The sequence below is a fragment of the Octopus bimaculoides genome, chromosome 8 (assembly GCF_046866305.1).
Source record: "Octopus bimaculoides isolate indiv1 chromosome 8, ASM4686630v1, whole genome shotgun sequence".
Lineage (NCBI taxonomy): Eukaryota > Metazoa > Mollusca > Cephalopoda > Octopoda > Octopodidae > Octopus > Octopus bimaculoides.
This window is the reverse complement of record NC_142935.1, coordinates 95804372-95817324: the sequence shown is the minus strand read 5'-3', so window position 1 is coordinate 95817324 and position 12953 is coordinate 95804372. Positions and strand designations below refer to the sequence as shown.

Sequence of the window (12953 nt, the reverse complement as noted above, 5' to 3'; positions counted from 1 at the left end):
AGCTCGGCACCAGTGATGTCGCAACTCATTTCTGCAGCTGAATGAACTGAAGCAACGTGAAATAAAGTGTCTTGCTCAAGAGCACAACACATAGCCTGGTCCAGGAATTGAACTCACTACCTCATGATTGTGAGCCCAATGCTCTAACCACTGAGATAAACAAGCATTATATTCGACAGAGTAATCTGAATACTAAAAAGCTAAACAATAAGGTTGTAAAATATCTGAGGTCAGTTGTTGTGCAACCAAAGTATGTCTACATCGCAACTGTTGCCACTGTGATTAAAAGGAGGGAACAGCTACTTAAATTTGACTTTAGTCTGAGATGCAATAGGATTTGAATTCCCAAACCCTAATACAGCAATATAATATCACTTAACAGTTTCCTCCTTAATTATCTCCAGCATTAATGATATTTTATAAAATACTATAAAAAACAAAATCCTAATAGTTGATTGCATAAAATAAATACCAAACATTTGTAATGATTACTCTAAAAGCAATGCTAAACATTGATGATTATTAAAAAAAAAAACCTTCAATAACATGTTTTTGAGTGTTTGTTCTTTCGGTTATTCAGTTAGTTTATCAGTTGTTGTGCGTGCATAGAGTTCTCACATTTTCTCTGTTACTCTTTTATTTGAAAACTTCTGAATGAATTCAGCTTTATGGAAAATCTGAAGAAGATCTAACAATGGAAAATTCTGTTCAACATTTTGCTCTCAGGGGTCTTGATGGAGTCTGTTTACTTATTTAAGATTTCTTTTTAAGTTCAAGTTGCTTCATATTTGTTATTGCATCACCACCTGTCCCTTTTGTACTTACCATAAAGAAAAAGGACTGCAATGGAAACAAAGAACTCTTCATGTATTTATAAATTTAAAAAAATGAGATTCCTGCATGTTGACCAAATATAAGCAACAAAGCCACATTAAAAGATGAACCCATGATGAGCAGCAAAGAAACATTGAGTAATGTATATAGAATAATAGAGGCCTATGATTCTATTTTTACAGGTTTCAGTCACTGGACAGTGGCCATGGTGGGGAATTGCCTGAAAATGTTTTATCCAAACAAATCGATCCTGGTACTTTGTTTTAAAGCCTAGCACTTATTCTATTGGTCTCTTTCACTGAACTGTTAAGTTACAAGGATGTAAACAAAGCAACACTGGGTTTCAGGTGGTGGGTGGGACAGACAGAGACATAAATGTAAGCATACATACACACATCTCACACACACACACACATGTATGTGTGTGTGTGTGTGTATATGTGGGTGCTTGTATATCCATATCTACTAACAGTTACATGTAATGACTTTTTTTTTTTGTTTTATAATGCATTTGTTTTTTTTTGCACTTGATCTTTGTCATTGATCTTCTATAAGAATGAAGCAGTATTCATCAATTTGCCATTTCTATTTATGAAGACCATGAAGTAAACATGCAGTAGTAATAAGCTGTGCAAAACAGAATTTATTTTAATGAGATACCTCTTGCAATCACCTGAGGAGACACATCTACACCGAGAAATACACCTAAACCAGTTGTGTAGTATCCCACCCATGAGGGATCAGTGCTAGATTGGTCAAAACGACTGTAGTGATCAATAAAGATTCTCATATATCCCATCTTCCATCTCTCTCATTAATTACATACCCAATGAACACTGAACCAGTGAACATGCTTTACCAGCAAACTACCAAGTGTATACCATATGATTTATTAACTACTATATATATATATATATATATATATAGACATATATATGGTGCTGTGTAAAAGTACCCAGTACACTCTGTAAAATGGTTGGTGTTAGGAAGGGCATACAGCTGTAGAAACCATGCCAAAACAGACATGGAGCCTGATCAGCCCTTCAGCTCCTGTCAAACCGTCCAACCCATGCCAGCATGGAAAACGGATGTTAAATGATGATGATGAGGAGGAGGTACACACACACACACACACACACACACACACACACACACACACACACACATGACAGTCTTTCAGTTTCTGTTAACCAAATCCACTCACAAGGATTGAGTTGGCCTGGGGCTATAGCAGAAAACTCTTTTCCAAAGTGCCAAACAGGGGACTGAACCCGAAACCATGTAGTTGGGAAGCAAACTTGTTACCACACATCCACACTTGTGTGCATTGTTTGTTGATTGCTTATAATTTTTAAATGATTTCCTTAAATCATTGCTTTTACTGCTCCCTAGATAACATTTAGGAAAAAAAAATTTTTATGTCAAATATCATCAATGAGTATGTAACCACCATTAATAACATTATTTCTAACTGAATTAGCCTCTCACTTAATGACTGGACATTTGAGACTGATTGGACCATTAAGTCAATGTATTCCTCTATAGACAGGCATCAATTATCCTAAACAAACAGCTGAAGTTCCCTTACAGTCACATAATGAATGTAGCACCACACTGATATGGATGGCAGACAATAAGGTGTTGAAATCCTAATTGGAAGTTAAAGGTTTCACAGCCGTTATTTGTGAAAGGATGGAAAAACCTTCTTGATTAAATGGCTTCAATTGTAATTGGCTAATCTGAAGTGAACCTCTAATGGAGAGTTAAAGGTCCACCTGTCACATGTAGCACCCTTGCTGCCTGAATTGACACTTCAGGTTTTTGTTGTTTATACCAAAATCAAAAGGGTTCTCTAGTTCTGCACCTGTCTCCAATTACATACACCACACAATAAACTATCAATGTTATCTCATCACTCAAGGTGCCAAGTTAGCAGAATCGTTAGCATCCCAGGCAAACATGCTTAGCAGCATTTCATCTGCCTTTATGTTCTGAGTTCAAATTACAACAAGGTCGACTTTGACTTTTGTCCTTTCTGGGTTGATAAAATATGTACCAGTTGAGCACTGGAGTCAATATAATCAATTTACCCTCTTCCCAGAAAGTGCTGGCCTTGTGTCAAAATATGAAACCAATATCATCATCATCATCATCATCATTTAACGTCCACCTTCCACGCTGGCATGGGTCAGGATGGTTTCCCAGGAACTGGCTAGGCATAAGCCTGCACCAGACTTTTGTCTGTTTTTACAGCTGGATGCCCTTCCTAACACTCATCAAAAGCTAAAGCAGTCGTGGTTAAGTAGTTAACAAGCTTGGTTCCCAACCATGTGATCTTGGGTTCAGTCCCACTATACAGCACTTTGGGCAAGTCTCTTCTACTATAGACTCAAGTTGACCAAAGTTTTGTGAGTGGATATGATAGACAGAAACTAAAAGAAGGCTGTGTGTGTGTGTGTGTGTGTGTGTGTGTGTGTTTATCCCCACGACCACCACTTGACAACCAATGTTGTCATTTTATGTTCCCATAATTTAGTGATTTGGCAAAACTCATCCATATAATAAGTACCAGGCTCAAAAATAAAATACTGGGATTGATTTGTTCAACTAAACCCTACAAGGCAGTGCTCCAACATGGCCACAGTCCAATGATTGAAACAAGTAAAAGATAAAAATAAAAGATAGAGGATACCACAACTTTCCCTCATAACTCTTATTCTATATTAGCTATAACACTCAAATATTCTAAACTTCAAAGGCATCATCATCATTATCATCACCATCTTCACCTTCATCAACACTACCAGTCTCCTCATCACCACATTATTCTGTCCATGAAACCTTTGAAGCCTTTAGTTCAACATCTAAGAACTCTATACTATGAGACAATAATGGAATTTTAGTATGGTCACTTTACCTGCCGAAGATAGCAGCCAAATTTCCCAACATGTCAAACTTCTCCATCTTGAAGTGAGAAGGACACATTGGATAGCATAGTCTTGGAGGCACACTACCTGAGAAAAAGATGGTTGGTCATGGCGGGAATGCTTTTGCTCATAGCTCTATCTGCTCAATCGAGGCTGACCTGAAGCTAAACAACGATGAACTTCACTACATGTAACTGTCTATCAACATCTCAATCCACTTTTATCACCCAGTATACATCATCCACTTACATTATATGCCCCTATATTATTACAGTATACAATATCACAGACGTTGTTGTATACAGTATCACAGATAGCCTTGTATACAATATCACAGATGTACGTCTTTGTATATAACATCAGAGATGTATGTATTGGGTCATCCCATAAATAATGTTTTTTTTTTTATAAGGCCCCTCTTCCAATATTCACTTGTTTGTGATGAAAAATACTCCTCCAGTACTGTTCTGACCTCATCTACAGAATTCATATATTTTCTGTCCAAATGATTTTGAAGAGTGCGGAATAAATGATAATCAGATGGGGCAATGTCCGGTAAATATGGTGGGTAGGGCATCGTTTCCCATTCAAATTGCTCCAGTCTTTGGAATGTCATGTATGTGGTTGAGCATCATCCTGATGGAAGAACACCCTTCATCTTGAAACCAAAGATGGTCGTTTTTCTTCTAGCACTGACTTAAGCCACTCAAGCAGCTCACAGTAGATCTCCTTTGTTATCGTTTGGTTTAGGTTTAAAAGTTCTAAGTAGACTAAACCTTTCATATCCCACCAAACAGACAACAACACTTTACATGTGTGAAGACCTTCTTTAGCCTGAGGTGCCAGTGTTTCTCCTTTCCCTACCCACTGCCTTTGGCACTTGACATTTTTATAGAGAACCCATTTCTTATCATCAGTCACAATTCGGTCCAAAACAGGTTCATTTGTGAGATGTGACAGCAAAGAAGAACACACATTCACTCTCTGCATGCGATTAGACTTGGAAAGTTTGTGAGGAACCCATTGACCCGATTTGCTAACTTTTCTGATGGCACACAGGTGTCGATGAATGGTTGAATGACCAAATCCAAGCTTCTCTGTTAGTTCCTCAACAGTTACGATGGAATTTTGTTCCACCAGGATTTGCAGGACGTCCTCGTCAAATTCTACAGATCTTCCAGGTTGAGGCTCGTCTTCTAGGTTGTAGTTTCCGGCTCTGAATTCCGGAACCACCGTTGACACTGGCTTACACTTAATGTCCGATCCCTAAATACTGTATTAATATTCCTCGCACTTTCCGTTGCTTTGTTGCCTTTATTGAACTCATAAAGTAAAATATGCCGAATATGTTCCTTTGTTACTTCCATTATAGCTTTGAAAAAATAACTGTTAAAATCGAACTGCACTCTTCATAACTTGCACTATGAATAAGTACATGATAAAATTACTACCTGCGTTTATAGCAAGTTGATGCAGGTAGTTTATCCCGTCCCCTTCCAACTTTTAGTTCATGCAATTGAAAAAACTGCATTATTTATAGGATGACTCAATATATCACAGGTTTCACTTTATACAATCTCACAGATATCACTGTATACAATATTACAGATGTATGTCTCTGCATATAGCATCAGAGTGTACGTCTGTATATATCACACATATCACTTTATTAAATATTACAGAATTACAGATATCACTGTATACACAGATGTCACTGTATATAATATCACACAGATTTTCCTGTATAGAATATCACACATATGTTACTCCATACAATATCAAAGATATCACTGTATAACAATACCACATATGTTACAATATACAATACCACAGATGGATATCACTGTATGCAATATCACAGTTGGATACCACTGTATAAATATCATAGATGCCTACTTTAATCAACCTGAACATGTAATGCTGTCCATCTTCCAACAGATTACATTCAGCACATTCTACATTCCTCTCCAACTGCTACACAACTTCCCTGCCTTCATGTCAAATTTGTTCACTGGATACTAAACACAATTGCAAAACAAGCAACCATCTGTCTTCCATTTTTCCTGCTCACTTTTCACCACTATTTGACAGGTAGGTCATCAGTTGAAGATTATCACAGGTGTTAATTTCATTCACATCTCATACCTTCAGAAATCTTATGCATCCTCTTTCTCAAAGTCAAATCGCTTTTAATTGATTTTTCTTTTAGCTTTTTCTTTTTTTCTAAATTTTCAGTTTAACTCTGCTTAGTACTAATAAATCTGTGATGAAATGCATCGTAAACATGATTACCCTTTCTTTACCACTACAGTATATCTCAGACGACATCCACCAATGTGTCCTTCCCTTCTTTTAAGGGACAGTAGAGCATTGCTATTCCTAGAAGGTCAAGTACTATACAGTAGTTAGTATAGATTATAATGGTTAGAATTGGATGTTACCATCAGAGGCTAATTGTTGTGGAGGATGTAATAGTTAGTATTGGAGGATATAATATTCAGTAGTGAAGGTTATAATAGATAATATTGGAGGATGCAAAAGTATTGAAGATTGTAATAGTTACTATTGGATGTTGTAATAGTTAGTATTGGAGGGTGTAATAGTTTGTAGTGTAGATTATAACAGTTAGTGGTGGAGGATGCAATTGTTTGTGGTGAAGGTTATAATAGTACTGGGAGAGCTATGTAGTTAGTATTAGAGAATGTAATAGTTAGCATTGGCTGTAACTGTCTGTACTTGAGGACGTGATAGTGGAGGCAATAATAGGTCCGAAGGCATTAATATTTAGTATAGGTGGCTATAATATTTAGTATTGGAGGCTATGACACATAGTATTGTAGTCACATAAGCACTGGAATCTATACTACATAGTATTGTGAGCTTTAACCCTTTAGTGTTTAAACCAGCTGTATCCGGCCCAGATATTCTACACATTTTATGCTCAAACTGGCCAGAACCAGCCTCTCACACCTTCCCTGCAATGTCATTCTAAAAATAAGCAATTACATCTTTCCTATCTTGAAGCTACAAAATAATATCAGATAAATTTTTTTAAATGTGAATAAATAAGGTTTTTTTTTGCCAAATTAATCTGAACGCTAAAGGGTTAATAGTAATGCAGGACATAATACATAGTATTAGGGCTTATAAAAGTTAGTATCAGAAGCTATAATCAAGGCCAGATCAAAACCATCTGATGTTTTAACCACAACCCAGCAATGGTGACTCTTCAGCCCTTCCATTGTATGGCACGATCTCAGTCAAATGTCTTTACACCTGTTGGGGCAGGCGAAAGTGAAATCGTGATGGCACCTGTGCCCAGCGTCGCCTTCCTGGCACGTGTAAAGACATTCGACTGAGATCGTGCCAGTGCCGCTGGACTGGCTCCTGTGCAGGTGGCACGTAAAATACACCATTTTGAGCATTGCCGTTGCCAGTACCGTATGACTGGCCTTCGTGCTGGTGGCACATAAAAGCACCCACTACACTCTCAGAGTGGCTGGCATTAAGAAGGGCATCCAGCTGTAGAAACTCTGCCAAATCAGATTGGAGCCTGGTGTAGCCATCTGGTTCACCAGTCCACAATCAAATCATCCAACCCATGCTAGCATGGAAAGCGGATGTTAAACGATGATGATGATGATTTATTCTACAGCAACATTGATGAGCATTGATAAAGTACTTCAAAGGCCAGCTTAGCAATGATATCTGATTTCTGGGATTCATTCAAATGCATCCTCTTTCCTTTGCTTGACATCATGACAAATATGACCTAAGACTATGTGCATACATGAGCCTTGCTGTACTTGACTAGTGTTTGTTTCATCAAACCTCAGAAGGACGTAAAACTAAATTGAACCCAACAAGATTTGAACTCAGAATGTCAGGCATCATAAAATGAAAATTACAATACATACATATCACCAAATACTCTACCAATTCTGCCAATCCACTGCCCCATATAAAATAATAGTTATAATGGCTACACATTTTGAGTATTGGTGGCAGCAGCAGCAGCAGTAGTAGTAGTAGTAGTAATCAACATCTTCAATTGAAAGAACAGAAATACTAAAACTGATATGTTTAACTAACAAGCAATTGACAGTATTCAATTAGACAGTGTAATAAGGATACTAAAAACTAATATTCATTAATACACTCAAGATAACAAAACCATAAATTTGAGAGATTTCATGAGCAGAAGCAGCTTAATTTAAACAGATTTACACTCAGTGAAAATCTATTAATGACAAAAGAAAAATAAACTTTTGTGACAAAATATTTTGTTAAGTTTTTAATTGATATTCGTCATCTGTTCCTTGCGTATTCTATTTCCTTCACTTATTATTGCAGTCTCCTATTACAGCTTATCATGACTGTCTGTCATTACATTCTATTATTCCAGTCATCATAACTCTCTGTTTCTAGTTTCATGGCTGTCTGTCATTACTATCTATCATTACAGGCTGTTACTACAGTCTGTCTTTTAAGTCTATCATTACTGTATATTATTATGGAATATTATTACTGCCTATCATTACATTCTATTATTGCAGTTATCGTAAGGTGGTGAGCTGGTAGAATTGTTAGCATGCTGGACAAAATGCATTTTTTACAGCTTTACATACTAAGTTCAAATTCCACTGAGGTTGACTGTACCTTTCATTGTTTGAGGGGGTCAATAAAATAAAGCTCTAGTCAAGTACTGAGGTCAGTGGTCTCAGTTTTTCCCTTCCTCTTAAATTACTAGCTTTGTGTCTGTAGGAGATAAATTTATTACAATTGTCATAACTCACTGCTTTTAATTTTGTGACTGCCTATCATTACAGGCTATTATTACTGTTTATGTTTAAAGTCTATCATTACTGTATATTATTAAAGAATATCATTACAGACTATTATCAAGATAGTAGCCTGGGATAATTATTAGAGCACTGAACAAAATGCTGTGTGGTATTTATTCTTGCTCTTTACAATTTGAGTTCAAAACTCACCAAGATCAGCTTTGCCTTTCATCCATTCATAGGTCAAAATTAAGCACCAGTCAAGTAGTACTTATGTTAGAAATTATGAAAGTGTGTCATTACCGTCTTTCATCACAATCGAATTTTCAAGTCTATCCTAACTATCGGTCATTACCTTCTATCCCTAATCTGGTGCCATTACTGTATATCATTGCCATCCAACATTATAGTACTGTCATTACTATCAATCCTTACTACTAATATCCTTACAATCAATCATTATTGTCTATCCCTAATCCATTATTATTACTATATATTATTGTCATCCAACATTAATAGTACTATTACTACTATCAATCCTTACAGTATATCACTAATATCTTTCATTATTGTATATTATTACATTATCATTATAGTCCATATAAAGAATCACTGGTCCTCATATTACTGACCATAGGTCTCATATAAACAATCGCTAAACCATAATAATTAAAAGATCATCTAATTTAAAATCACTGGTTCCAGTATCAACAATTAATAGACCTATAGGTGCTGACATGGTGTGTGTGTGTGTGTGTGTGTGTGTGTGTGTGTGTTTGTGTGTGTGATGGGTAAATTGTCACCAATTTCTATTTTTAATTTTGTGCATGTGCATTGTTTGTTTTTGATTTTGTCGACTACACAGTATATTAGGGTCAGTTGGGCACCATCTGTGAGGAAAACAGCACCCTGATGCAATTCACTCGACCAGAAATTTGGAAACAACATGCTCTACTGCTTGGCATTCATGCTAGAAGCTCCAATATGAACAAATGGTGAACACACAGAACAACCGTTTGCTTGCTGTGTCCCCAAAACATGTACCAAGAGTGATAAAAATCAAACATCCAGTCAATATCAATCAAAGAGACTGTAGTCTGGGGAGTTAGATGGCCAGATGTTAGGGGTGATGCGGTCACAGAAATTGTCTGACAGCCATGACTGGGTTCTCCTGCTTGTGTGGCATGGTGCAGGGTCCTGTTACCAGACATAGGCTCTTCCAGCAGCCACCCTCTTCACCCAGAGCAGCACTAGCTCCTCCAAGCACTTGATGTAGGCCTTCATATTGAGTATGAGGCTGTTTGAGAAAATGAATGGAGGCACAACATCACCATCACTAGCGATCACTCCAAACACCATGATATTGACTGGATATTTGACTTATCACTCTCGGTACATGTCCTCAGATTGCACTGTCCTCAAACAGAAACCCAAACACTCTGAAATATTTGCATTGGAGTTTCTGGCGCGAATGCCAAGCAGTACAACACGTCATTTCCAAATTTCTGGTGGAGTGAATTGCATCATGGTGCTGTTTTTCTCAAAGACAGTGCCACCTGACTGGCACTCGTGCCAGTGACACCTAAAGAGCACCATTCGAGTGTGGTTGATGCCAGTGTCGCCTGACTGGTCCCATGCCAGTGGCACATAAAAATCACCATTTAACCATGGTCGATGCCAGTACCGCCGGGCTGGCCCTCATGCTGGTGGCACATAAAAAGCACCCACTACACTCTCGGAGTGGTTGGCATTAGGAAGGGCATCCAGCTGTAGATACTTTGCCAGATTAGATTGGAGCCTGGTGCAGCTTTCTGCCTTGCCAGCCCTCAGTCAAACCATCCAACCCATACCAGCATGGAGAGTGGACGTTGACCCTTTCGTTACCGTATTTATTTTGAGATGCTCTGTGTTTCTTTCAATTACTTTAAATATAACAAAGAATTTAGTAAAATAACTTAGTTATCATTCAGCTAGTGTTAGGAACATAAATTGCGACCAAGGTTTGGTGGAAGATTTTAATTAAAAACTTATAGAAACAAGACATTTGTATTCATCGAGGTTGGTAATGAAAGGGTTAAATGTCGATGATGATGACAATGATGACACATGCATATGCAAAAATATATATATAATGTGTGTGTGTGTCTGTGTTATTGTCTCCTTGCCTTGACTTCACATGATAGTTGTCGAATTAGTTTTACCATAATGTAAGTGGTGTCCTTTGTTTACAATCTTCCAAGAAAACATGTTTGGTCATGGAGAAAGATTATCTTACTTGGAAACAGGTGAGAGATGGTGACAGGAAGAGCAAACAGCCATAGAAAATCCACTGCAACAGATTCCGTTGAACCCATGAATGCATGGAAAAATTAATATGATGATGACAATGAAGGGATCCATATTCACAATCAGTGGAGTCTATATTAATGATAATTGGATTATGACAAGGCACACAATGTTAATGAGTGTAGCAATCACATAATAACAATCACTAAACCCATTTTAGCAACTACCAGATCCCATTTTGACAAATATTAAACTTCATATTAATAATCTTCTTGAAATGGTCTATTGGTCATCTTAACAATCAAGAAAATCAATGGGATCCCTATCACCAATCATCAGAACCCCTGTTAACAATAAAGATTACAGTAATTATATTTTGAAATCTCATTTAACATATAATTCAATATGAAGAACAAGGGAAAATATCAACGGCAACAACAATAACAACAATGATATCAACTGCAACAATAAGATGGCAAGATGGCAGAACCGTTGGTACGATGATCAAAATGCTAAGCGATATTTTGCCCACCTTTACAGTCTGAGTTCAAATTTCACTGAGGTTGACTTTGCCTTTCACCCTTTTGGGGTTAATAAAATAAGTACCAGTTGAGCAGTGGGGTTGATGAATTTCACTTACCTTTCCTCTAAAATTGTTGGCTTCCGAGTTTAAAATTTGAAACCAATATCAACTGCAACAACACCAGCAACAGCCATGGCAACATCAATAAGAACAATAACAACCCACTATGCAAGAAACAAGTCAATGTTGAGAAGCAGGAAGTTACTGAAATAGCTATAGATTAATGAGACTGTACCTTTCCAGTACATATTGAAGTACAATACAGGGACAGCATAACTCTGACTGTATACCACATGGTAGTCACATGTAATATCATTTTCATCAGTTGCCGCTAAGGTAACACTGTTGCTATCTTCCAAATCCTGAAAACAAAAAATCAAATTTTACTATTGTCACAAAGTTATTTGAAGTGACTGGAACATGAAAGAACAACTGTTTTTAAATAGTGACACTTTGAGTTATGCATTAACCCTAACCCTAACCCTAACCCTTAAGTATTCAGATGACTCTGTCAAATGTAATGTTCACTCACATTGTTTTGAATTAATCCTGCATTATCTTGTAGGTTTGAGATTTCAACGCAGTATTGCTTGTTTACAGAATGACATTGTAAGGTAGGTGTGAGGAGTTAGATATGACCAAACTGAAAATAAAACAGGTAGAATATTTGGGCACGATGTGGCCAATTTCAGTGCTAAAGCATTAAAAGTGCTGGAATTTACATGAGACATGATATCAGATATTAGGATAATATGTTGGATATCAGTAAATTATTGTTGTTATAGAGCTCAGCGATTGTTTATATAGGTCTTGCAATATTAGTCAGGCAATTTAACCCCACAGCCATCAATGAGACATTAGAATATACCAATAGCAGTTAGCGAGCACATTAACCCTTTTGATACCAGTTTGATTTTGCTTAAAATCACCTTTCATTCTATGATAAAAAATTCCTTGTTTTAAAATGATCCAGATGTGGCCCAGGAACTGGAGCCAGCCTAAGCTAATTGGACTGCTGAAACATGTCACTTAAGTTTTATGGTTTTGTATACTGTCCAATTCCACCATCATACCACCTTTCATCAGGCTGGAGTCTGGTCTGCAGTTAGTAGAAGGTTATCTCACAGAAACTCTCAGGTGTCCTTTATGTTTTAAGGCTCTATCTTCTCATCCTACACATTGTTCAGTACTTCCTTGAATTTACATCTAGTTGAGGAATCTTTCAGCTTCCATGCCTTCCTTTTTTAGTTTGCTCTGTGTTTTTGAGTCAGTTGAACTCGTATCCTGAGATTGGTGCTGACTAGTCTATACCGGGTGGTGCATTCTTCACTGAGGAAGGGCTTAGTATTCATAACCAGGTGTCTATCACACTTCCTGCTGGTATATTCTTCACCAGGTGTCTATCTCACTTCCTGATGTATATCAAATTTATCTGGCTTATGTGTTTGCTTCATTAGTAGCTTATCTAGTGGTTGTTTAGTTTCCTGAAGGTAGTAAATTTGTAATAGGTGAGTATAGTCTCTTATACATGTATGGTAA

The 12953-nt window shown here is 37.1% G+C and overlaps 1 protein-coding gene across 2 annotated transcripts in view; it reads right to left on the bottom strand.

Moving 5' to 3' along the window:
• Positions 1-12953, bottom strand: part of LOC106874580 (ubiquitin-like-conjugating enzyme ATG10) — a 323193-nt gene that overhangs the window by 45263 nt on the left and 264977 nt on the right. For both annotated transcript variants that reach the window (XM_014922365.3, XM_052970266.2), the window contains one exon: positions 11650-11776. In XM_014922365.3, the coding sequence (XP_014777851.1) occupies positions 11650-11776 (127 nt within the window). The remainder of the gene's footprint in view (positions 1-11649; positions 11777-12953) is intronic.